This window comes from Bicyclus anynana, chromosome 3 (assembly GCF_947172395.1).
Source record: "Bicyclus anynana chromosome 3, ilBicAnyn1.1, whole genome shotgun sequence".
NCBI lineage: Eukaryota > Metazoa > Arthropoda > Insecta > Lepidoptera > Nymphalidae > Bicyclus > Bicyclus anynana.
In genome coordinates this window covers 7312406-7339654 of record NC_069085.1, presented here as the reverse complement: position 1 = coordinate 7339654, position 27249 = coordinate 7312406, and the positions used below count along the sequence as shown (strand labels likewise).

General features: G+C 34.6%; 2 protein-coding genes across 2 annotated transcripts; one reads left to right on the top strand and one right to left on the bottom strand.

Moving 5' to 3' along the window:
- The first annotated feature begins 1637 nt into the window (after positions 1 to 1637).
- On the top strand, positions 1638 to 27249 carry LOC112050055 (uncharacterized). The gene is made up of 2 exons (XM_024088180.2): positions 1638 to 1908; positions 25844 to 27249. The coding sequence occupies exons 1-2, from the start codon at positions 1827 to 1829 to the stop codon at positions 27016 to 27018; spliced, it is 1257 nt and encodes a 418-aa protein (XP_023943948.2). The 5' UTR covers positions 1638 to 1826; the 3' UTR covers positions 27019 to 27249.
- Positions 1923 to 17083, bottom strand: LOC112050056 (dynein axonemal heavy chain 12). The gene is made up of 2 exons (XM_052891110.1): positions 16640 to 17083; positions 1923 to 15995 (listed from the first exon to the last, which is right to left on the bottom strand). The coding sequence occupies exons 1-2, from the start codon at positions 16772 to 16774 to the stop codon at positions 4332 to 4334; spliced, it is 11799 nt and encodes a 3932-aa protein (XP_052747070.1). The 5' UTR covers positions 16775 to 17083; the 3' UTR covers positions 1923 to 4331.

The following is a 27249-nucleotide window of genomic DNA, read 5'->3' as shown; positions in this document are numbered from 1 at the left end:
TGAAAAAAATAAAATTAAAAAGCGAAAATTTAAAAAACAATTGGCGTGAATAATACACACTTGATTTTTTTCAAAAAATAACTGTAAATTTGTGACCGTAACTTACATATTTTTTATTGGCTATTGTTACCGAGACGTCTGAAAATGATTTTCTCAACAGCAATTGTATCTTCTATCCGAAAAAATACTATCGACCTGCTTATAAATTATAGATAATAAATGCCCATTTTGGCACATGTCCTTTGTAAATTTGCGCACTCGGTCTACGTCAATATCATAGACCGAGTTATGAGTAACTTCACCGATTGAGACACGTGATATTTAATTTCTTAAAATACACACAACTGAAAAGTTGGAGGTGCATGCCCCGGACCGGATTCGAACTCACACCCTCCGGAATCGGAGGCAGAGGTCATATCCACTGGGCTATCACGGCTCTCAATCTCAATCGGTGAAGGAAACCATCGTGAGTAAACCTGCATACCAGAGAATTATCTTAATTCTCTGCGTGTGTTAAGTCTGCTAATCCGCATTGGGCCAGCGTGGTGGACTAATGGCCTTACCCCTCTCATTCTGAGAGGAGACTCGAGCTCAGCAGTGAGCCGAATTTGGATTGATGACGTGACGATATATACCTAGGACACACATTCCAGTTAGGTAGGTCCAATTTTGAGAAGGAGGTAAACCGCCGACTCCAGCTCGGTTGGGCAGCGTTCGGGAAATTCCTCGACATCTTTTCGTCCAAAATTCCTCAGTGCCTGACGACGAAAGTCTTCAAACAGTGCGTGTTGCCAGTGATGACTTGAGGATCCGAGACCTGGTCGCTAACTGTGGCCCTCATAAAAAGGCTCAAAGTCACTCAGCGGGCGATGGAACGAGTTATGCTTGGGGTTTCTCTGCGTGATTGAATCAGAAATGGGGAGATCCGCAGAAAAATCAAAGTCACTGATATTGTTTAGCAAGTCGCGAAGCTGACGTGGCAATGGGCAGGCCACGTAGTTCGAAGAGCCGATGGACGTTGGGGTCCCAAGGTGCTGGAATGGCGACTCCGCACCGGAAAGTGTAGTTTTGGTCGACGCTCCACTAGGTAGACAGAGGACATCAAGCTGCTCGCGGCTCGAGACCGTTTTGTTTGGAAGTCCATGCAAGAGGCCTATGTCCAGCAGTGGACGTCCATCGGCTGTTAATGATGATGATGATGAATTTTTTGTATGTCTGTCTGTTCGTGTTTTTGTTGACCGTGCATCACTCTGAAACTACTGAATGAATCCAATGAGACTTAACATGATTTGAGACCATAATACTTTTTCTTGCGTAAATAAAATCCCTATGGGTGAAATGTAAGAAAGTGAGTAGGTAGTCAAGTCAAATAAAAAACCCTATATCCTACTTTAAAATAGAACGATAATTTAAGACCTTTAAAAAATCGTCAACTAGCCTGTATAATCAATAATATATATTAATAAAATGATTGAACAAGTGAACAAGGTGAAGTTAAAGCAAGTCATACCAAGCTGAAGTTAATAACGACTACACTAGAATCGATCTCGTACCTACGCGTATTTCAATGTCTACAATACATTGTATTCAGGTTATAGGCACCTACCTACATGTACTACTTGTTGGTGTTTACTATGTATAGTGTATAGTGTAGTTATAAATAATCTCTAAATGATAAGCTCTTATCATGAGTCTTATTGGTGCAAGTGGACATCTCGTAATAGCCTAATGATTATACACTAAGTATTTGTTATGATAAACTGCTAGACATTACTATACTTTGCTATTTTAATTTAAAAATACATACATGAGTGATAGAACGAAATATGAGTCAATCGTTTAGTAATTCAACCAGTGTTTATTACAATATGGATTACCAGTACACATCTATTCAAAACAAAGATAATGGTAAGACATTTAACTTTAAGTATTTAGATAACCAACATGATAATAAATATTATGTTTAACTTTGACGAATAAACGTAATTAAAAAAATGGATAAGAGTGAATTGCGCTCGCCCACTGAGGGTTTCGTACAAAGCAGGTACAAATAGTACCCACTTAAAATAAATACTTCTTTTATGATTTACCTAGTCACAAATTTTTATTTTCAGATATTTTTAACAAATATATGAAATATTTAAAATCATTAACTTGGGAAACTTTGTCTCTATTGTTATTAGATTTTATTTAATGTTAAGATTTCCGCGAGGTCAGTAAACCAGTAAAAAAAAATTAACATATTCTAGCCACCATAGGATAAATCACCTTAAAAATATTTTATCTTCCTCATATGTTTTCAAACTGTTAATTAATAAATTATTTCCTATGTACCGCCATAATAAAAATTGACGTAAATTCATAAATTGATGCAATCGTATATTGTAATCTTGCTATAGAATTAGTCCAATTATACTTATAGTTTAAATTAACTTAATTAATTCCTTGACATCGTATTTCTCTAAGTTTCATTTAGTTTTAATGTCAAGAAAATAAAATTAATACAACCAATTTTAAAGAGAGCAAGAAGAAGTGTTTCATGTTTACAATTATTATATAAAAACTCAACATTCTTGAAATAAAACATACCTACGAAGTCAAAAAAGCCTGTATCAACAGTTAACATATTAGGGAAGTTGACTCTTATCAAATTTATTAAAAACAGTAATAACTTCGTATTGTACCTACATGGAGTAAGGGTCCGAAATATATCGATATCAATAAATTAATAAAAGTTAAGGATTTCATATTAAACTTAATTTAAAAATCATATATTTTTTAAATTTTACAAACATCAAAAACTCCGTTGTCAATTTTGTGGTGTCACCACACAATGTTCCTTCTTGATGCTAATCACAAATCAAATCAAATAAATATTTCAAAAATAAAAAAATTTATGTAATCACGTCTCAATAAAATTAGTTATTTTTTTCAATCTAGTAGACCGATAATGTTCAATTTAAGACTATTTAAGAAAAAGTGTCAACTAGCCTATTTTATAAAAGACGTATTGAAGAGGATTATAGTAACAGCTGCTTGTAAACCTAACATGTAGACGAGCCTACTAACCTTTTTATATTTAAAACATATAATATACCTACCTAGCATGCCAGTGCCACTGTTATTTGAAAAATTAAAAGCTTTAAGTTTTTTTTTTAATTTCTGGGCAACCACGGAACATGCGTTTAAGTGTTTAACACTTTTTTTAGAATTGTACCGCCATTTTGATTCAACTTATTTGCCGGGACCTATACCTTTATGACACGAAGTGGAAGTATACTGCTGTAAAATAATAAACTTCACTATACATTGAAAGAAATTTAATACATTAATAAACATGATAAGAAACATTTGGTCACAGTCAAGCTATAAAAATACGTAGATAAATGTTATGCAGTCATTATAAACTTCTAAATACATAATATGTAAGATAATAATTAAAAGATGATAAAAGACGAACAAAGAAATACAAAAAGTTATTTATAAAAATGATGTGCCTGTCTGTTTGCACGCTAATCTTCAAAATTACTGAATAAATTGGCCACACAGGCAGACTAAGCTTTGTTTAATTAAGAAAAAAAAACATAGCTTTGTGTTTTTTTTAGTTCGTTTATAATCGGAAATCCAAACCACAAGATTGAGATTTTTTGTTTTTTTCATAACTGTAAAAAAAAAGTTTCTTTCATATTGCATTGCAACAGGTTCATATTGTACAAAAAAGTTGTTTCAATTATATACCGGTACTTCAAAAAAACAAACACTGTTTCACTATGCCTGTAGATGTCAGCACCTTTTTAATGGTCTAAGGTCAGCACGCATCATAAAGCCTCTCCCGAGTTTTACTTCAAAAACGGAATTCGATGCAGACCAAGTCGTGACTCGCATTAGAAAAATAACTTTGATGGTTGGTATTAAAATGACAATCTATAATTAAGAATGGTTTATCTAAGTCTATAACAGATAGGTATATAACTTGCAGTGCTATGTAAAGCGAGATATCTTCCTAATATAGTAAATTACGAGAGCGTTATAATAAACTGAAGGAACATTCCCTTACCAAAGGAACCTTCCGCTTATACTTATACACAAATCACTTCATCCAAAGAACCTCCAGGAATAGATTGACTATAATATTTTATAGAACTACGAAAAAAAAACATTATTTTCTGCTATACATTAGGTACCTACCTAGCATATTTTTTTACAAAATTGATCCACTGCTATACAAACTAATTCATTTACTACTACCGGTTTAAAATAATCTACTACCTAATCATAGATAAAAAATAGTATAAGCACACCAAATGTTTTCAGCTTTAAGCCTATTTTGTTTAATTATCCAACTGAAGCAAAAGAGCAACGCTTCGTTTTATCCAATGAGCTGAAGGTTTGTCGGACGGTAAATAAAATGCCAGTACAAAATTAGACGAATGGCCTGTTGTGGCCAAAACACCTTTTCTCTCTAAAGTCTTGTACAGAGGGCACTTATACCTATCACCTTCTAGAAATTCTGGTTTTAATTTGGGATATAGCCATATAGCGGGCATGTTATCGTTTAAAACCTTTGGCAACTGTTCCCCGATGGCAAACGATTTCCGATCCCATCGTGCACCATCCATAAAAAGTCCATGCACATATACCCCATGCTCAGCCGGTGTTTGTTCATAATCTACATTCGAAACTTGAAAATCAAAAATTAACAAATCAATGGGAATTTTTTTAGCACGTGCGTAGTTTTGAATTGAACCAGTAAGAAAGGCCTGAGTAAAAAAAAATCCAGATAGCCAAAATGTTGGAGGCTTACCATTTGTATACCAATCCTCCAACATAGCTAAACGTTCAATGAAATCCGTAACGTAACTTGGTAACGGTTTCAGACTTGGATAAGAAACTTTTGTCCAATTAGCAGGTATCTTTCCTAGCAACATAGCACTGGATTGTAAATCGAGTGCTGGAGACATAACAATAACTCCCTTGACAGCTCTTTGCACGTCTACCAAAGACGTTTTAATTTCATGCAACAGCTTATTGAAGCGCTGCATTTCTTGAATCAATACAGTGTTCATCGATTCATTATAATCCACGGGATACTTTTTTTGGCAAATTTCTATATCGAATGATGATGGCAATTTAGATAATATTTCTGAAGACATGTGCATAACTATAGCCTCCGTGTTTCCTCCTTCACCCCCACCACTACTGCCTTCGACTAAAATCAATGAAGTAGCCAATGCCATTGAAATCGAATAATCACGGGTTATTCCTGCATTCATATGTAATCCAAATACTTCAGGTGGAGGATTCACAGGGACTGATTCAATATGCTTAATATAATCTTGATATTCGCACCGACGCGGAAGTCCATATTGTGGTCCCAAATCACAAAATAAATAATTATGGTCATTGACTACTCCAGAATTAACGTAATTGTCTAGAATTGTGACTATTAATCTTCTATCCCAATCGTCAGTTACGCGACCACCATAATTACATTCCCCTGTTAAGTATTTAATTGCTACGTATTGTATTTCTTCGTATTGATTTAAAAACATTTGCAATTGCATTACAGATATATGAAAATCAGAATCGTTAAATCCATACTGAATATTCCACCCCAACGGGCCAAATTTCTTCCTTTCCTGAACGACTGCGTGAAAAAAGCTGATTCCATAAAGAAGCTTGCTAAAAGCTTTATCTTTGCCGGGGCATCCTTCATAAAACTCAGGTTCTTTAAGTGGTTCGGACAAATAGGACCTTAACAAATTATGTTGAAGGCCGGTAGGTGGTTCGTTTGTCATTTTAACACCTACTTGTAAAACTGATTGAGGGAATTTCTCTGAGGGGTAACTTGTAAGCCACATTCTAAAACTTAAATCGGTATTTGTCAAATCGAAACCTTCAACGAGCTTTTCTAACGTTGGTAACCAAGATACTGCTAAATGACAATTTTGTAAACACACCCATCCACCTTCCAGTTGTGCTCTTTCTATCATAGCTTTTGCAATTGGACCTTGACCTTGACCCAACGATATAGAATTGAATCTATTAGAATAACCCATTTTTTCACAGTATTTTATTAGAGCTCCCATTGGATCTGAACCAGGAGATAGAATAAAAATTAAAGGCGCCAAACAGTTTGAATCTCCGAAGGATTTTCCGATATCAAATGGAGGCGGTGTTATATATTTTAGTCCCATTTGTTTCTCTACGAAGTCAGAGATTGCAAAAATTAATTTATCAGGTCTTAGAACTCTTACTATTAGTAGTTTTTGAAATGGTGTTACTTTATCGTCCCAGCCGCCGGGTAAGCTCTTGCGGTGGGGTTCTTTGTCATCGTAAACTTCCTTCCACTTGTCTGATATATTGATAAAACTATCTTTGAAGCCATTATATGTCGGTAAATCATTTAGCCGACATATTTCATCCCAACCCTTATCTGGTATCCAATCGATAGGTTTCTTGTAAATATTTTCTACTGCTATTCCACCTGTGATGAGAAATAAATATTCGTCGTGACTCATTTCACCCGTGGACAACATCATTTTCGAACACATAATAAAGGAAAACATTAGCTTATCTTTATCAAATAATGATCTACAAACGTTACTGTACAAATTGTATGTAAAAGTCTCTTTTAGGAATTTCAACCTTTTTTCTAAATCTTTAGACTTATTTGCATTTTCAATCGAAGTTATGTATAAATTTATAAACCACGTCAAAGAGTACTGATACATGGGATCTACATTCGGCAACTCAGTAACACAGTAATACAGTACAGCTGAATGAGAAGCTATAGGTCTGTATCCAAGTCTAAAGTTTTCAATAATAATTTCAGTCTCAACTGATGCTTCCTGCTTTTTCATTATATCAATAGCTAATAGTTTTGATGAATCTAAAACTTCTATTGCCGTTTCATCTTCCAATATATCACCTTTTGATTCTTGTAGTGTCCGCAAGATGTCATCCTCTGTCTGCTTCAGCGCTGCACGATTTGCTGCACCTTGCACAATTAGTTTTTCGCGCTTTTCTTGTAGATCTGGCCTTTCCTTAGCAACTACTATACCTAGTAGTTGATCTTCTAATCCATCTTTTGTTAAAGCAAAATTAATCAATGTAACTTTATTAAATACTTCTGGTAAATAGTGGGGATTCCTTAATTTTGTAGTCATATATAACCTAAAATTGGGATGATATTCAATCACGTTTTCTCCTAAGGCAATAAATTCTTTTCCACCTTGTGTATAAGTATGCTTTAATAAGACAGGATCTAATGGAGGCTCAACATCTTCTAAAATGCAATCTATTAAAGCGGGTTTACCATATTCTAGACATGTTTCTATAACTTTCATGTAATTGCCATCAGTAAATTTCATTACTTGTAAATCATTTGATTTTTCCATAGTTTTGATCCATTTATTAGCTTGACCTTGAGGATCTACAAGTAAAGACCAACGTAACGAGTTATCTTGTATAACACCATTGTCAATAGAAAAAGAATCCCAAGGTAAGCCAGCTATACACCAATTTTGAATCTTAATATCTGTTCCTAAAATATCTTTAAAGACGAATTGTTCAGAATGCGGCATTTCCAGTTTAATAATCAAATCTCGCCACTGTGCTATCACCGATATTCTTACTGGTGCTGTATATGGAGATAAATATGCAATAATACCACATGATACAAGAATATCACCTGCTAAGTTATCATACAACAGTTGTAAGTTTTCGGCTGCCATTGTCCATCTAACTTTTTCACCTCCCAGTCCACCAATAAGTTTTTCAGCGCGATATAACTTATCTATGCACAACTGTACCTCATCTTCTAATGCTTTTTTTTTAGCATTAGCTTCTTCTAAGGCTTCATTTAATTCCGCTAATTTTGCTTCCAATCTGGCAACGGTAGCTTTCTTTTCTTCAAGTATAGCCATTGTTTCAGCGAACTCTTTTTCAGCCGCTTCTAGTTTAGCTTTTTTTGGAGCTACCACTTTAGCAACAGCATCATACATATCCATTGCTATTATCCATTTACACAAACCTTCTGCTGCCGTAGAAGCTTTTGCAATAATGTGTGGTTTGAAGTCTTTGTTGGATAGATATTCTTTCCTTATTTTCTGCATTGTAGCCACCGGTATATTATCCTTGTCAAAGTTTTTAAGTGAATCTAAAAAGCCCATGTCACCCAAAACCCTTTTGCTAGGACCCCAGTAATCCAGGATTTTCTTACCTGGATTATCTGGATCTGGTATTTTATCAGGAGGAAGCCCTTTCATAACACATACTGCAGCCATTACCAACTTTACAGTAGCTGGTGGATTTTTCATTGACTTCACTATTGTAATATCAGCAGGCTTGAGAGTATTTAAAGCAGCAATAGCATCTTCTAAAATAGGCAACGCCAAAGCTAAGTCAGCTTCACAATCTTTCTTAAGCTCTTGTGCAGCTGCTGCTTGAACATTGGCTACTTTTTGGTCCTCTCTTACTTGTGCAGCAGCTTTATCAGCAGTGGCAGTTTCAACTGCTATTTCTTCCATCATTTTCGTTGACTTTGCAGCCATTACTATAAGTTGAGGTTTCAAGGCATTTAAATCGCGTTGCATTATAGCTACTGCATCCGCTGCTTGACCAAGTTTATCTAAACCGTTCGTATACCTCAATTTGGCTGCCCGTAATTCTCGTTGTTTTTTATTTGTTAATATAGTAAACGATTTAATTAAATTTAAATATGAAGCTGATGTTATATAAGTCTTCCTTCCAAATTGATTGTAAAAATCAGTCGATATTATTCGAGCATCTACATGAAATTGTTTACATGCTATAACTGCAGCGGCTTTGACTTTGTCTGAAACATTCACTTTTCCCATGTAATGATGAGCTACCATTTCTAAAGCATCCTCTGGCCAACTGTCATACCAATCTATAGTGCAACAGTTTACTAAAGAAGGGTATAGTCTTAATCTGGTCCTAAAAGAACTTCCAATTGGACTAAAACACAAAACACAGTGTAACTTTGCTTTGCATCGGCCGACAAAAAAAGATAAAATCTGCAATGGACTAATATCAAGATTTCTATTTCCACCTTGAGCTGCTAAACGCACTAATTCAAGTATTTCTTGAATTTCGTCTAAGCCATACAAATTTGGAACCTCGCCGGAATTTAACAAACTGTCTAAGTTTTGAATATAAACTTCCTCTTTTATCTGATTTTCGGTAAATAAGAATGTCGTGTCTTTGTTTAAGCCTCCTGATTCACGTAGGACTAACTTTATATCGTCATGCCAGTCTTTTAAGCTGTAACTTTTTGTTATTTCTGGTTGGTACACTTGCTGGCCTAATATTGTACTCGCTAACCTAGTAAGAGATTGTCGTCCAGATCCACCTACTCCAACAAGTAAAGCATTCCCGGAGGGCATAGATAATAATCTACATATTTTTGATAAATGTTCCAATGCATAGTCAAATAGCACTATATTCATTTTAGCCTTATGCATTGCATTATATTCCGCCAACATAGACATAGCGATATTCAAAAATACCTCTTTTGATGGTAATTCCTCGTATCTTCTCTCTCCTTCTGCACTGTCAAGGTCAAGATAACACCCAAACATCATTTGTTTAACATTTTCTTGTGTAACTTCTCCCTTATCGTTTTGATAAGTATCTAAGGCTGAATCAAACGTATCTTTCATGAATTCTTGAGTAGTTTTTCGTAAAAGGTTAAAAAACCAAGCACGATCAGGTTCATCAACAAGTCTATCAAGGAACACTCGCATTATTTCATGTACCCATACTCTTGTAAAGGTTTTTTTGTTATCTGCAGATTCCTTTCTTAATAAAGCACATCCTTGTATAACTCTAGAAAAATCCCTTAGGTTGAAAATATAATGTGACTTAGCTGGTGTTGGCCTTAACCCTTCTGTAGCTAGGTCATAAATATTCATCGTAGCTGCTATTATATTAACGATAATCGGTTGAGTATCTTGACCAAAGCCGTTCCGTCTCCAACCAAGTTGTAGTAATGATGTAAATATTTTAGTCATGCTTTCTTTTGAAAATTCGTTAATTGAATAAATATTATAATGTCTTAACATTCTTGGATAAATCAACTGCCTGCTTCCTCCTACGGGTCCAATTGCGCCATAAAAAAATGTATCATATATATAAAGATTTTCGGTTGTTTTTAAATCGTACCAATGTTTTTGATCAAAATATAACCTTAATAATTCAATGGCAGGTTGAGCACCATATACTTCTTTTGCAGGCATATTCATATCATCAATAAATATAATTGCTTGTTTTCCCCTTGTTGGTCCATAATTATTTTTTCTCCTTTTTACTAACTTAGAAAGAACCAAGTCTTGAGTTTGATTAGCTGACGTAGTCGTTGTAAATGTAATAAACCCAGGTGTATATTTTTCTAAATTGACAGACATTAAATAGTTTTGAACATAAAAACTTTTGCCAGTTCCTGTCGGTCCTATCAATAATAAAGGATTTGAAAATTTCGTGTGAAGTTGTAATAGATATATATACTTTTCAGTTTCTAGTGTAGGAATTACAGTTTGCAAAAGATTTATTTGTTCTTTAATTTGAGCAGCTTTGACAGCATCTGGCCAAGGTTTCCAACATCCTTTACTTTTGTACATATAATAATGTTCTATTATCATTCCTTCAACAGGTATAGAAACATCAAGTTTTTCCATTTCAGGAGGAATTCCCTTCTCTCCTTTGAAATACTCCTTCACTAAGTCATCGAATCTTTCTCGTGAATCAGTGTTTAATATACCGCCTATACCCCAAACCAGAGCAGTCATAAATGAAGCTAAAATCCATGTTCTGGTGTATTTAGTATCTTCTTCTCCTTCAATAGCATTATCCATTAGCATTTGTATGAGTCTTAGAGTACTAATAATTAAATTTACTTCACCAGCTGTAACTAGTTGTACACAATATTTTCTAACATAATATAATAAAGGGTCTATTAACCATGAACATATATCATAAATAAAATCTTCATTTTCCTCCAACCAAATCGGATTAAGTGTATTTAACCATGATTTGTAAAATGGCATAGATCCAAAGGTTGCGGATTCCATATATATCATCCCACATCTCGACACTGTAGCAGGCGAGGCTTGTGAAAGATCCATAACTTCAAAAATCATTGACATAACATTGGACATAGCCATAACTTCTCCAGATGTCAAGCAAAGCTTTTTATTATCATCTAATACGGTATTCATATTTTCAATCCACACGGCGTCAACAGGTCCATCAAACACAATCCATTTTCTAACAGGTGTATCTTCGGAGGCAAAATCTCTAAACATTGTCGCTACAATACCATCTGTCCACTCGTACGATATTGGATCAAAAGCACCATATAATTGACCCATGGTGACTGCTTTTGGATTAAGGACTTTATATGTACACTCAACTCCGCCGGGCTGTTCTTTTTCTTCCATCAAAGTTAAAGCTTCTGACAATATTTTTAATGTCATTGATTTGCCTGAAAATGGATCACCTACTAACATAAAACCATGCCTGACGATCATCATTTCATAAGTCTGGATAACTTTAAGTAAAAAACAATCTACGGGCTGTAAGTTATTCCTTTCACAAGTTACTTCACATGCTTTTAACAAATTATCATAATCTGGCTTAGGTAATGTTATACCAGGAAATAAATCTGATATAATTCCTTCAAATAAAGGAACATCAAAAGACAAAAACTTTGGCAAATTAACATCTGTGATTGATCTAAGTAACAAAATACTTTCATTTTCATTGGGAAAACTTCTTTTCAAGTTTCCCGCCGCAGATAAAACTGTTTTAACAGCACGCATACCATAATCATAATGGTTTTGCGAAGATAGTTGTTCGGAACATAGTCGATATGTCGTCACTATTTTCACAGATAAACTCCTTGCATCTATAAAACCAAATGAGTATAATGATATTTCACCAATCATAGCATAATCTGGTACCATCATTGCAACTGTTCTAAATAATACTTTAAGATTATCCGGTAGCTCCGACCGTCCTGCATAGCCAGGGTTCATAGTAATACAAACGTAACAAGCTGGGTTTAAAGTTAAGATAGTACCTTCAAAATCAAATGTCTCTAAATGTTGCCTTACTGCTTGTACTATACACAAAATTTGCTGAGCAATGACAGACAAAACTTCGACTTCGATTCTATTGAATTCATCAAAACAAACCCAAGCACCACATGACGCTAAGCCTTTAAAAAATTTACCCATTGCCTTGTAATCCAAGCCATCTGAACAATTAAAAACTACGCATTGGACAGCTAGAGCTTTAGCTAAATCTTTCGTAGTTTCTGTTTTACCAGTTCCTGCAGGTCCTTCGGGGGCACCATTCAAGTGGAGGTAGTAGGCACCTATTAATGTACGGTAACAACGATCTGTTAATGGAGTTATTACTAAACGATCTGAATTCCCTAAATATTCATAGGCATAATTAACAACTGCATTGATAATTTTAACAAAAACTCTTTCTTCTTCCCAATAATAACGTAACTGAGCTAGCCATTGGAAATCCGTTACTTCTGTCACATCTTTCTCAACAAGATACTGTATAACGTCTTTAGCATGAACATCTATTACAATTAAAGCTTTTACTGTAATACTACTAAGCTTTGATAAATCAGTTCTACGAATTATTCCCACAGTTTCATTAAGTTGTTTAGTTAAACTGTCGTGAAATGACTTTAACTCACTTAACTTGTGTGTATTCAAGCATTCATGAACGTCCACAGCCCAATATATTTGAGAAATCGCTAACACTACCATACCTTCCCATAATAATATCCACTCTGCTCGGCTAAGAGTTGGATAATCGTAATAAGACAACTCAGTTTCCGATTTAACGGCTTTCAACATTTGCTCTTCAACTTGAACAAGCCACTTTTCAACAGAACCCCTTGCAGCAGAAACACTAATAATTTCCAAGAATTCTATTTGCTCACCTTCCATTGATATCATTGCAGATATATTATAATCTGGATCGAATACCAATCTATTGATACCTTCAAAACATTTTTTTAGATGGGGTTGTACTTTGAGAGGGTTTTTTGTTTCTGATAAGATTTCCAACATTTCATCATTTGATAAAAAGAAAAATCTTGGAAAAAATAATCGCTTCTTTTCTAAGTAATTGTTGATTCCGTCGTTGATTTTTTCTAGCATACCAGAAGCTATTTTGAATGACTCTAATACGCCAGATCCACCAGCGATTTCTAAGACATGAGGGTCTTTATCCACAGATCCCATATAACGACGATAAATATTGTTTACTTCAACAAACATAACTCCTTCCTCCGGCATTTGAGCAACAATATCTTTAGAAGAGAAAATAGGTAACAAATAAAGCCACTGGCTTTGAACTTTTCCCCACTCATCAATGGTTGAATTCACACGAGTAATTTTTTCATACCATGCTTTAACTTGGGTTTCAAAAGGTTTGACGAATGCTGAGCCGCGCATACCAATGGTCTTTATAATATGATCATCAAGCACACTCTGTATGTCATCAAGACCAGAAAGTATAAAAATGCCTGTATCTTTATATGGACTCGTTTTAAAACATATATCAACCCATTCGGCCATCATTTTATTAAGATTTGTTATAAGTGCTAATTCTTTAGTTGCCGCTACGCTTATTATTTCGTACTGATCTAAATCGGCCCACAAATCAAAATTAATAATTTTTCGTAGTGTAGTTCCAGCAGTAGGTGTTAAATCAAATCCAGCAATATTTGACATTTCATCCCAATGTCTCTGTACTAAGGCAGGATTACACATTATGTGAGCCATCTGAACATTAGGTCGCCATTCTTTTATTTCAGCAACAGCTTGAGCACATAGTTTCATAGGAGCAGGTAGATTATTCATATCAGGATCATCAACTAAGCCTTGAAAACGTTTTTCGACACCTTCTGCTATTTGTTGCTTAATTTTGCTTCTATAAGCTTTTGATAATTTCAAAAATTCTTTATAGTAAAAGTCATGTTCTTGTTCAATTTTTTCGTGGTCTAAATATTCGAATATGCCGTCCATCCAGGTATAATAGTTTCGTCTCCATTTATGCAGTAAATAAACAAGAGCATGAAAAGGTTTAATATAATCCTTTAGTTCTTCTAAGTCTGGATAACTAGATACAGGAAATTTAAACGTTATCTCTTCATTATTAATCCATGCAACTAACTTGTCACAGTCGTCAAGCCGATGAACCAACTTTCTTAAATACTCTAAATATTCAAGCGTGTGATTAATATCATCCATGTTGTCTAATAATTCAAGATATGGTGTCATTTCTATAACTTGTTTATTTATATATGCGATTTTACCCAATAAATTCTCTTCCATCTCCGCCTTAAATGTTTCATAAGAAGCTGCATTTTTATCAAATATTGGCTTTATTTCTTTAAGCCAGTTTACTGTTCTTGTATTAGAAGCTATGTGCTCAGGTGTGAGAGACGTTATTTCCAATAAACTAGATATTATATTTATTTGTATCAGAATTCTTTCTTTTAATCCTTCTATTAAAACCGTTTTTGCGTGCAAAATATACACTCCTTGTTCTACTAATTCAGCAGCATTTTCTGGTTCTTTTAGGGCTTTTGCAGCAATTATTTCAAACTCCTTACAAATGCTTTCATTTTCATCGATATGTGTTCGTACTATTCCTGCTATGATATCATTGATGAATTCTAAAGCTTTATTTTTTAATCCGTTTATCATTCTTATTTGGGAAACTAATGCACAATTAAAATATTCGTTTTCTATAACAGCTGTTATATCAGAATCTATAGCTTGAAAGTATTTAATTTTATCTCTAGACTCTTCAAAACTTTCAGTCTCTTCAATAAATTTTGCTAAGTTGTATTTAGCAGAAACTCCATACAACATATTGTAATCTTGTCTTAACTTTCCCAAATAATGTACGAGAGGAGCAAATACAATATTTAACTGTTGTTGTATTCTTTCATGGCCGTCATTATGAAGCCATTCATTATATGTAACAGGCAGAGCGTCATGGCTGTAATGTATTTTGAGATATTGTTCGATTGGCATAAGTCTCTGTGCTATGTGAGAAATTGCATCAGCTATTGTATGATACACATTAAACACTGCATCAAGTGATGGATCGAATATAAATTCACCATCAAAATCAAGAGCTATGTTTAATATTGGGACTGATTCAGGATCTTTTAAGGAAATTATTATTTGATCAATAGATCTTCTCATTAATTCTTGTATTTGCATGGATATAATTTTTGTGGCACATTTTACAAATTCAGGTATTCTTTTCGGACGCATGCCTTTTAAACATCTAGGATTTTTCAACCATTTAACCAGAATAGAATACCAAGTACTTGAAACTAAGTAATCGGCACGTTTTATTTCTTCCGATATTTTTGTTTGAAAATCGTCTAAGTCCATGGGTCCTTTTGCTCTGTATTTTGACAGATCAGTAATAAAACTAGGAAAAGTTTTTTCAGAGGATTCAAGTATCAGTCTGATAAATGGATGTAATAATAACGAACCTGTTTTAAGTTTTTTACGAAACTTAATCATTTTGTCATAGTTTGAAGTAATTCCTTTAAATTTAAAATATGGCTCTTCATATCTTTTTCTAGATACACCAGGTACATCTCGAATAACAGTTTTAACAGCTAAATCATGTAAATTTCGATTCCATTCAGCCTTACTTTCGTTAAAAAGTTCTTCAGTTAGTGAAGGGTTCGCATTTCTAAGCTTCGCCGGTATTAAACTTGCTATTTTTCTTTCCCATGACTTGAGCATTGGAGGCGGTTGTATGTTCTCGGCACATTTACGCAAGACGGCTATATGCCGTTCTTGAGATATCTCTAATTTATCGCATTCACTCCATTCCGTAGATGCTCGAGCAATTTTTATCTTTCTATGGGTGGCATTTTCCTCCAAAAGTTTACGAAATTTTGCTTTTTTGTCCTAGAAAATAAAAAGATGAATGAGAATGCTGATATTAATACTAATTGGCAAATAAACAGTTGCCAATGTAGGGCCCGTAAAAAATCGTGCCATGATGTTTTGAGCTAATGAGGATTGTGCACGACTTTGTGTTTGGTTTTGTCATCACAAACTGGTTTTGTCATGTGAGTTACCGTCATATCTTACCATATGCTTATCTACACCATCAATTTAATATTATGATATATTACATATATATATATATATATATTGATTTACACTGATATTTACATTATCAGGATAAAACTTAAGCACTTAAGCTATATTTTATACCTGTACTGTATTCTCACGGAATAGGAACTACGCAGGTGAAGGTTCTGCTAGTTATTCATAATAATTGACACTTTTTATTTAAAAAACTTTTATTTAAATAAGTACCTAAATAGATATGTTTTACCTTAATCATATCTGTTAAAGGGCAATATCAAAGTCTAACCTGGGGCGTGCTTGCCAAAAAAATGCCATTTCACTCATACATCTCGAAAAACCCATTGGCATCATGGCAAAACCCTAATGACATGGACATAGTCCTATGGCACATAAACATAGAATAGCAAAAAACACTGTAGGCTAAGTACCTTGATTCAAAAGTTACTCGTACCTACCTTGATTCGGTTATACGGTGGCAGTGGTATAAATGGCAATTTGTCAATTTGATGAATATCAGGGATAGGCAGCATTGGTGGAATACGACATCCGTTTTTCGTCTGCAGCAATTTCCTTAGATCTCTTTCTTCCATTTTATATGTTAGTATTAAATTCACCACAAACTCGTATAAATATTTAATGTTAGAAAATAACAAAAACTATTCTACTATTCGAAAGAATTCCAAGAAATCAAACAGTGCGTAAAACTTCTTTGAAATCAATGCTTTGAATTAATGATTCAACTTGACAGTAACTCCATAGCAACGTTTGCGGTGCTTTTTAAATTTTCATATGTACCTTCAGACAACGAAATACTTTTTTGTTTATGATAAGTTCCAGGATTATAATAACATGACTTAAAATCACTGCACATATTAAATATCGATAATACAATAGAGAGATAGTACAAGAGTAAGTACAATAGTAGAATTTGGGTAATAATGAAGGTAGAGACTATTAATTATAAAAAAGGAAGTCATTCCTAAAATTATAGTGCAAATATTGTAAGTTAGCAATTGTTTCTATAGGATACTTCATGTCGCGAATATGAAAATAGAAGGGGGTGAAATATGGGTTCAAAGATTGTATGAAAGTACTTCATTTCAATTTAGTAATTCTTTTAAGGACACATGCATACGTTTTTAAAACAAACTACCACATGAAACCACAGGCATGTCTCTCAATAAGTTCAAAGTTTTTATTAAACGCAAGCTTATAGTCTATAGAAAAGTCGTATTATAATGTTAATGAATATATAACGAGAAAAAAGCTTGGGAATGAAATGTATTACATGACTGGCTACCTAAACACCTATTGATTTTTCATTTTTTTCATTGATAAATAAACCCTGGCTGAGTTTGTTGTGGGCTCTTCTCGGACCAAGGTGCTTTGGAACCCTCGTGAAATTTTCAATTTTTCGACTAATTCATATAACCATTATTGTATAATATTAATACCTACCTGAACTCTCGAAAGTGCTTGTAAACTAAGCCTAATTCAAATATATGAATAATTGAATATTGACATTTCAAAAATGCAAAAGTCCCGTGCTTTCGCTAGTATTTACTATTTGAATTTAACTTGCTTATCTCTCGTTTAATAAAATGTAAATAGAGTATTAAACCAGTTAGCATTCCACGAAAGTGGAGCATAAGTGAGTGACGTACCTGCATTTTATACATCCTTAATTAAATCCAGTCTAAGGATTGAGATTGACCATTGACCACCGTTTGACCACTACATGATTGACGACTTCATTTGAAATTGACAGTTTTTGACATTGATAGTCAATAATTGACAGCGGACAGCGGACTCGAGTCGAGTTTTAATAAATTGGCAAAATTTTTGATGCCTGAAATGTGAATTTTATTTAAATATTTTTATAGTTCTTAAAAACATGCTGCTATTCGTGTAATGTGAATAAGTTTTAATGAAATGCAACTAATTCTTCCAAAATATTTGATCTACATAATTAATAATTTGATAGTTTGAAATTTGTGTACATGTGTAAAAATGTTAATTCAATAAATAGGTACAGTGAAAAATATCAATGAATAAGTTAAAGCAAACTTTTTACGTAAATGGAAGATTTGCCATTTATAATTTAATAAACAGAGAACAGCCTTAGAACTTCTGCGCATAATAAATAGGTAAGTAGTGATCGCATCAAATAAACCCCAAATAAATACCATATTTTATCACCAAAGCTTTCGCTGGGCTATCTGTAAACCCTTTACATGAACTTTACAATAAAATGCTACAGAAGACAGTAATCCTTGAGACTCCCCTTACGGAGATTCCTCAGACTAGAGACAAGGGCACCGCCAAGCTGCAGCCTGATGGTACAGCCCATAGCCCAAGGGATGAGAAAAATATTAATTGTAGCCCATAGCCCATAATCTAAGAGATTAATTAAATTATACAATTATAAGTATATTAATTGTACGTAGAGTCAGATATCCCCCTTCTGTCATTTCAGCGTCACTAAAGAAAATGCATCTCCGGTTATGCTACCGTCACTTATTTAATAATGTGTTTTTTTATTATGTAAATTAATCCTAATCAAAATAAAATGTAGAAGTATAGATTCACACTCATGAGTTGGGGCTGCTCATTTCTTTTATTGCTCAGAAAGAGCTAATTGCTCAGAAAGCAAGCTCATAAATAGTTCCTATAGTTAATAATTAATTTTAAAGTAAATTAAAAAAAAATTTTTTCCTTCTCAGTTTTTGCTTTTCCCTGAACATTTGAGTTACTTATGAGAAGTCACCCAGATTAAAAATTTAATTACTTAGACTTATTAATTGGAAGCATTTAATCAATATTTCATCATCATTATAAACCCATATTTGGCTCACTGCAGAGCTTGATTGTGTGAGCTCAGAATGAGAGAGATTAGGCAAAATAGTCCCCCACACTGGCCCAGTGCAGATTGGCAGACTTCACACTTGCAGAGAATTAAACCTTAATTTCTCCAGGTTTCCTCACAATGTTCCTTTCTTTTTCCTTCACCATTTGAGACCATTACCACACCATTAAGTGATATTTAATTTCTTAAAATGCATATAATTGAAAAGTTGGAGGTTTAGATTCAAACCTACACCCTCCGGAATCTGAGGCAGAGGTCATATCCACTGGGATTTCACAGCTCCAATATTTACATCATCATATTTGAATGACCCACTACAGATTTAGGCTTGTTATAGGAGTGGGGAATTATATGGGAAACTTGAACCTACCAAGCGTCAGTGTTGTATCCAGCCTTAGAAGGATATTAGTTGATTCTATGACAATAATTGTCAGATGTCAATGATAACGATAGGGACTGAGACTGACTGTTGTCACAAAACTTATGTATGTTTCATTAAGTTCCCTGACAGAAGACACACATAAACTCATATAATTTAACTTCAGTTAATCAATTCAATCAACACACCTATATATGCCTCTATTAACAATTGAACATCAGAAACTGGGCCATGAGACTTATAGAATATTGAATTATGCAACAGCTAGATTTAATCTATACTAATATTATAAAGTTGAAGAGTTTGTTTGTTTGATTGAACGCGATAATCTCAGGAAGTACAGGTCCAATTTGGAAAATTCTTTCAGTGTTAGATAGCCTATTTATCGAGGAAGGCTATAGACAATATATTATCACCATAGTCCCACGGGAACGAGAACCACGCGGGTGAAGCCGCGTGACGTCAGCTACTTTAATATAACCGTTTTCCCCCCAAAGGGCAGAAAACGATTATTTAGGTTTCAGCCGAAGCTTGATCCACTTACGAGATTACCCTCCAAATTTTGCCCGTTTGCAGTGTCCCTGCCCTACATTTCATTGGGTAAATGAGGTTTTGACATAACATCACGCCGTCATCCGCCGGCATGTCGCTTGACAGTTGTCAATGTCAATCAGTACTCTCGTAAGCCGGCAAGGCATGAAATTTTAGTGGATCAAGCTTCGGCTGAAACCTAAATAATCGTTTTCTGCCCTTTGGGGGGAAAACGGTTATATTTAGGTGTTCGAGCCTTCAGCTTGATCCACTTACGAGATGTGTTTATATTCTGCCGGCGATGGCAAGGCGTACTGTGATGACCATTTTTTATGATAGTAAAAGAAATGATAATCATTATACATGTAAATTAATGATCAACGACGTTTAAATTATCAGTATATAAATCAGTATATTATCAGTGATTATCATAGAGACAAAATATTTTTCTCATCTCTGAAGTAATTAACTAGATATCAAATTTAATTGATATTATAATTATTGTCATTTAATTAATCACAGTTATTAATGTAGATTTCACCCGAAAGTAACACACATATTTTTATCAATTGATATTTTATTTAATGGTAAAAACAAAACCTATACAACCCATATATTCATTTAAATTGGTGCACATATGCTGCACTTAAAGCTGTAAAGTAGTAAAGTAAACCTCAAAACATCTGAGGAACTTCTTCAAGGCAGCGTAGATATATTGACTACCTACTTTAAATTTCTATTGTATTTTATTAAATCTGTATTTACAGATGCTTTTAAAATTATATGAGAAAGCTGAAAGCGTGCTAATTTCAATAAGACTCGCAGTTATCCCGAAATGACTGCGAGCAGCTAATTTAATCTTTGTCTTCCGCTAGACATAATAAACAAACCAGATTCATTGACATGTCCAATAATTTCTTTACCCAAATATAACAAATTTGTAATATCAGTTTGTACTAATAGATATAGCCCTCTGACTACATAAAGTTAACCAAACCAATGTTTGATCTGTATTTTGTCAGAACCGTACTGTGTATAGTCAAAACATGAACTCTCCACTCAAGATAAAAACAAGGAGTCATGACATGCTACTTAAAATAAGCTATCAGTTGAGTATTTAAATAGACTCATAGGTGACCAACCATCTTAGAGGTTTTGGTTTTAAAATTGGTTTCAATGCTAGTCTAACTTTAGGTTGATCAAGTACCTAGGTAATTATCTACTCGATAATTTTTTGGGTTTATAAACCTATTTGACTAAGGATTTCTAAAGATCAATAGTTCTGAGTACGAGTTCTGATTTATTTATTAAGTATTTGCTAAAATGAAGTCCTACCGAAGTAGGATCTAAATGTTAACCCATTCCAACATATCCAGGCTTGATTACACGTATTAATTGTGAATTTACGCCAAGCTGTTTCTAAAATGTTCTGTCCTCTGTTGCGAAGGACCTTAGTAGTACAGCAAGCACATACAATATGTTACTGAATGTGACCTGTTGGTACTCGCGAAAGAAATGTTAGATTGTTAATTGTAAATGGTTGGCTCTTGGTTCTCTGGTACAATGGAGACATGGAGAAGAGGAATATCATAAACTTTCTCTCCTATCTGGAGCTACCAGAAGATAGGTTCTCAAGCAGTGATTAAGATGTCTCGAATTTAAGGTACTAGCGTTGAAGATGGAAATAAGCTAGGGGCCACCACAGCCTTTAGTTTAAGTCTTTGCTGAAGACGTCGACGAATGGGCAATACTAGAAAAGCAATCATATTTTAGATCACTGCCCTTGCACTGGTAAACAAGTCTACTTCTGGTTTTTCCATCATCCATAGCAATTCTTATAATCGGTATAGACCCGTCTGTAATCCCAGAACAGTACCTGGCTTAGGTATATTTGAAGCTGGTTAGCTAATTTACTGCTAGATTACTATCTAGAATTTACTGCTTAATGCAAAGAGGTATAGATTTATAGATTTGTTATCTTCTTGAAATATTGCATACAGTTTTTTCTATCTAAGGTCCTTTCTCACTCTCTCTCTCTCTCATAGAAAATCCAATACAATCCATAATATCTCTTTAAGCTTGTGTCAAACATGTTGCCGTTCATTTTAGAAACTGTTTATGAATATTAAGTTTCTTATAGTTCTCGACTGAATCCTACTGCATCTGATGTTATAAAATTTCAAGTAGATGGTCTTCTCTAATACGTATGCAGATATATTGTATAATGTATACTGAATGAGGCGAGGAGCATGCATAATTTATAAATATTATACACTGCTATAACAGTTGCAAGCCACCATGCCCACCAGCGAAATTTCTTTGTGAGTAAGTAGCATTTCTTGACTGTTCTTTTGTACTGTCTTTGGCGACATACAGGCGATTTTCCTATTTGTGTTGACATGAGATTGAATTTTCGATAGTTTATATAGATACCACCCAATATTGGGTAGCTGTATCTACGACATAGATGATGTTTACAGGCAGTATGCTTGAATCGTTGTTAAAAAGAATATCATCTATAAGTAAAGTAACTAAATATAAGTAGGATGAAATCTGAATTACTTAGCTAAATATATATCCATTAACAAATCTATACAGAGTTATCATTCTACAAAGTAGAAATTTTTCAAAGGTTTAAGAACAGAAACCGTCTATGAGGCAGGGAAAGATGTGGCTTGTGATACCTTTGCCTGTACATTCAAGATATATAAAGCGACGGAATGATTGTATCGGCAAATCAAATAAGCTTTTGTGGGCAAGAGTAATTAATTAATACGGCCATATTTTCCCCTTGAAGGAGAAGGAAATATTTATTCGTTCCTAACTCTCTTAATTTCCCCACAATATTTGTATTATATGAAAAAAATTCCATAGATTAATTTAAAATCTATCATATATGACAGATTGACAAACTTAGAGAAGAAATGCAAACAAAGTGTAATTTTAGATCCAGGCACACTTAATTAAGTGCATGAATATTTTGAGCACTAAGATCTTTTTGACTTCAAATATAATTTATTTATTTTTCCTTCTCATATTTAGTTTGTGGACATTATCTCGAGCCAGAGCTTCTATGGAGTAACTTGTTTTAATTGGGTCTGGTACCGGGAATCGAACCCGAGCCTTTGTGTGTGAGCCAAATATCTAGCCAATAATGACTAAACCATACCGGAAAATATTTATTTATTACATCTTGCATTTTAATATGATAAAGCCTGTTGAGTTTCGGTGGCTAAATGGGTGTTGTACAGTGAAATACATTGCAAAAGATTGTGGAATCTCTTATTGGAGGCTTTATTATAGGTCTCAGGCATTGTATGATTTCCACCCTTTTTGTATCTAAAGTGCAGTCATATCACGAGTATCTGAAGTGCAACATTCACTGTCACTGCCACTGCATTATGAAGTGATTGTCTGTGAACGCAGGGTCATCTTTGTTAATGCACTATTTAGTATTATCTTCAGTCAAGTGAAGACTGGACTGTTGTTGTATATTCGAATATTCGCGAAGCTTCTGGGAATGATATCCTTGCTTGGCTAGAAATTTTTACTGCATGTCCCATTTTGCTTTTAGATAAAGTATTTATCAAAATAAAAAGATTAGTTTCCTGGAATAAAAAGATTAGATTATCTTAGCTTGTCTTGCTAAGATAATCTTCTAACTGAACGGGAGCAATCCAACAACATTCAGTATTTATATACTCTAATAACATTGTATGATGCTTGGTTCTAAGATTTTATTACGTTGCTCCATTAAACTTTCTGTGCAAAGTAAATTTTTCTTCCGATACAGTCAAGACGAGGCAACTTCGTCCATAAGAAAGGCCATCAACTGGATCTCTTAATATATACAAAGCCTCTCAAAATAGAAGAAGGGCAGTAAGGACAAAGAACATCCGTTTTAAAGAACCTATTATCGTATGCATCGATCAGAAAGATTTGTTTCATTGTTGAAAGTAGGAAATAAATCAGGACTCACAGCAGTAGTTAAATAATTATGTTAGGTTCAAATGATAAGTATGTTTTTACGTTCTCTAAGCCCATGCGAGCTTTAGCCACTACAAACATGCGGTAAATGGAGAGTAGGTATAGTGAAACGCAGTTAATTTTCATATTCCACTAAAATCTTTTCTTCGAACACATCCAGGTTTGGTATGTTACCAAGGAGCTTCAATATATTGATGATAAAAATTCATCAAGCATTTATAACTTTCTTAAAGACTCCCAATCAACTTGAGTTTACATACGTTATGTATTCCATGATCTATAAAGATCGTCATTAAGCTGATTACTGACGTCCAGGGACACTGGTAATTGAAGAGTACCCAAATACGCGCCTTAGACTTCAGGCGCGCAGCTGACAAGGCAGCTGTCAGAGGTCACTTAAAGGACAAGCAAATATCAAATAGCTGACAAATAGATATCGTAAACGCCGGCCGTCTCAGCCAAAGCATCGACGGACAACTCAGATGACGTCTCAGTTAGCGAATCAGCCGTGCAGCCGACATTCCAGGCGACGCGTTGGTCAACATCCCAGACGACGCGTCAGCCGATATTTTGAACAACGTCTCAATCAGCGAATCAGCCGACATCTCAGACGACACGTCAGCCGACATCTCAGACGACACGTCAGCCGACATCTCAGATGAAGTCCCATTAAACGACACCTCAGCCAATGTCTGAGCAGCCGACGTCTGTGCGGCCGACGTCTGTACAGCCGACGTCTCAGCCGACGTCTCAGCCGACGTCTGTACAGCCGACGTCTCAGCCGACGTCTGTACACTCGACGTCTCAGCCGACGTCTGTACAGTCGATGTCACAGCCGACATCTGAGCAGCCGACGTCTGAGCAGCCAACGTCTCAGCCGACGTCTGATCAGCCGACGTCTCGGCCGACGTCTCAGCCGACGTCTGAGCGGCCGACGTCTCAGCCGACATCTCGGCGGACGTCTCAGCCGACGTCTGAGCAGCTGACGTCTGCGCAGCCGACATCTCGGCCGACGTCTCAGCCGACGTCTGAGCAGCCGACGTCTCAGCCGACGTCCCAGGCGGGACATCATCTGCTTATCATTCAGTAGGACTATACAGCGAGTCTGCCGTCCGAAGAGCGGGCATTCGCTAAGATGAAAAAGAGAAAAACTCTCATTCAGTATAGATCTACATAGCAAGTCTGCCGTCCGAAGAGCGGGCATTCGCTAAGATAAAAAAGCTTGTCGGGAGTCACGTGGACACTCGACAGCGAACAATACACATCGGCCGTACAAGATGGCTACGATTTTTTCGTTACTGTCTTCATTTGGTAACTAGGTCTATCCAGCGAGTCTACCGTCCGGAGAGCGGGTATTCGCTTAGAATTGAGAATAATCTCTCATCTAACTAGACCGTTGACAAAAATATTCTCCAACAAATTTCACTGTGCACTATCACTATTTATTAATATTCACATTTAACACTGCTCACTTAACAAAATTTGAAGACGTACTGATTGACATTGACAACTGTCAAGCGACATGCCGGCGGATGACGGCGTGATGTTATGTCAAAACCTCATTTACCCAATGAAATGTAGGGTAGGGACACTGCAAACGGGCAAAATTTGGAGGGTAATCTCGTAAGTGGATCAAGCTGAAGGCTCGAACACCTAAATATATAAAAATATTGTGTCAGTGTTTGCTGTTGCTCTCCTCCAAAATGGCTTAACTAATTTTAATGAACTTTATTTATAGATATGACAATAAGTTGTAAACTATTTTTATCCTTTTTTTAACTTTTATTTCTGTGTTTTTAGTATCTTTGTAAATTTATATGGCAAAACAATGTTTGCTGGGTAAGAAAAAATATAATTGAATGGTCTTTTACAATAAGCATACTTTTTCTTTTACAGATGGAGACAAAATGCAAGGAAGTCAAAGGGTAGTAATGTTCTGCCTGCTAACAACTGTATTGCCCGCAATATTAATTATTTCACCATTATACCTCAGAAACATTACATATGCTGATGTAATGTACAAAGTGTCAGACTCTGATGTAATACAGATACATAAAGGACAATCATCAATATTTTGTGAAAAACATTCCATAAAAATGAACAGTACCTTTAATGCATTCCAAATGAAAGGAAAACCTAAACTAGCTAGTAACAGGAGACATATAAGATTAAGAAAATCTATGACTCTACCTGATGATACTCTAGAGTATTGGGGGTTCTATCTTTTTGCTGGAGCTACTGTTGAGTTAAAATCTTGTTCCAGGTATGATGGCTCAAAACTATTGGTTGTGAAAGGTGATAAAATATTTGATACATGTGGCATTTTAGATGGTAAAAACAAAAGAGATCCCTTGGTAGTTGAAAATAGTGGACATGTTTCAGTAACTTTGGAAAATCCCAAAGAGATAAAAACAGAAATAATTGGAGATGTACATAACCAAAATAAAGTATGGTTTAGTGATTATGTATCAGATAATGATAAGAAAACTAAACATAAACGAGATGCACAACCTTTGCACAAACCAAACACAGTATTAGATACGGGTGTTAATCATGGAGGAAATGCTATCAACAACTCCATAGTACCCACAGAAGATAAATCTGTATCAAGTTTCGAGAACAGTTTATATGAATGCTATAATGACAATATATTAATGAATGATTTTTTCCCATATTCAATACAATGCAACAATACGAAGTATTTAGAGGAGACAACCACATTGAAAGTTGTCCATGAAGTTACATCAGATGGATATTATTATTATGTTTTCTATAGTGATAATGACTTTGTAAATAACGATATTCACGCAATTTTTGATATTTTTAAACCCACATTCCAATACTCTAATATATCTAACTCCAAAATGTGTCTGAACAATACAGAATGTGTATTTGACGTAGAGATATTTAGTGATGAATTAGTAATTGTTGAGGTTCCAACAAGAGATGGTTTAAATAATAATGACGATAATGAATTTATACTTACATCTGTCTGTCATCCTCGAATATCTGTTTATATTTTCTTTCCAATTTCAGTACTGTTACTTATTCTAATTTTTGCATTTTTATGATATTTATTGTTAGTATTTGTTTACATTTTGTTAATTAAGATAAATGTATCTAGAAGTGTGATATTAGTTTATTAAAATAGGTGTAGGTATATATTTTTAATCTTGTTCATTGAGTACCTATCTGCATAATATTAAGACTGTGACGATATTTTTGCGTAGTAAGGATCTATTTAATGTTAATACTTTTAAAGAGATTTAAATATCATTATAATACCTGGTTATATAATTAAA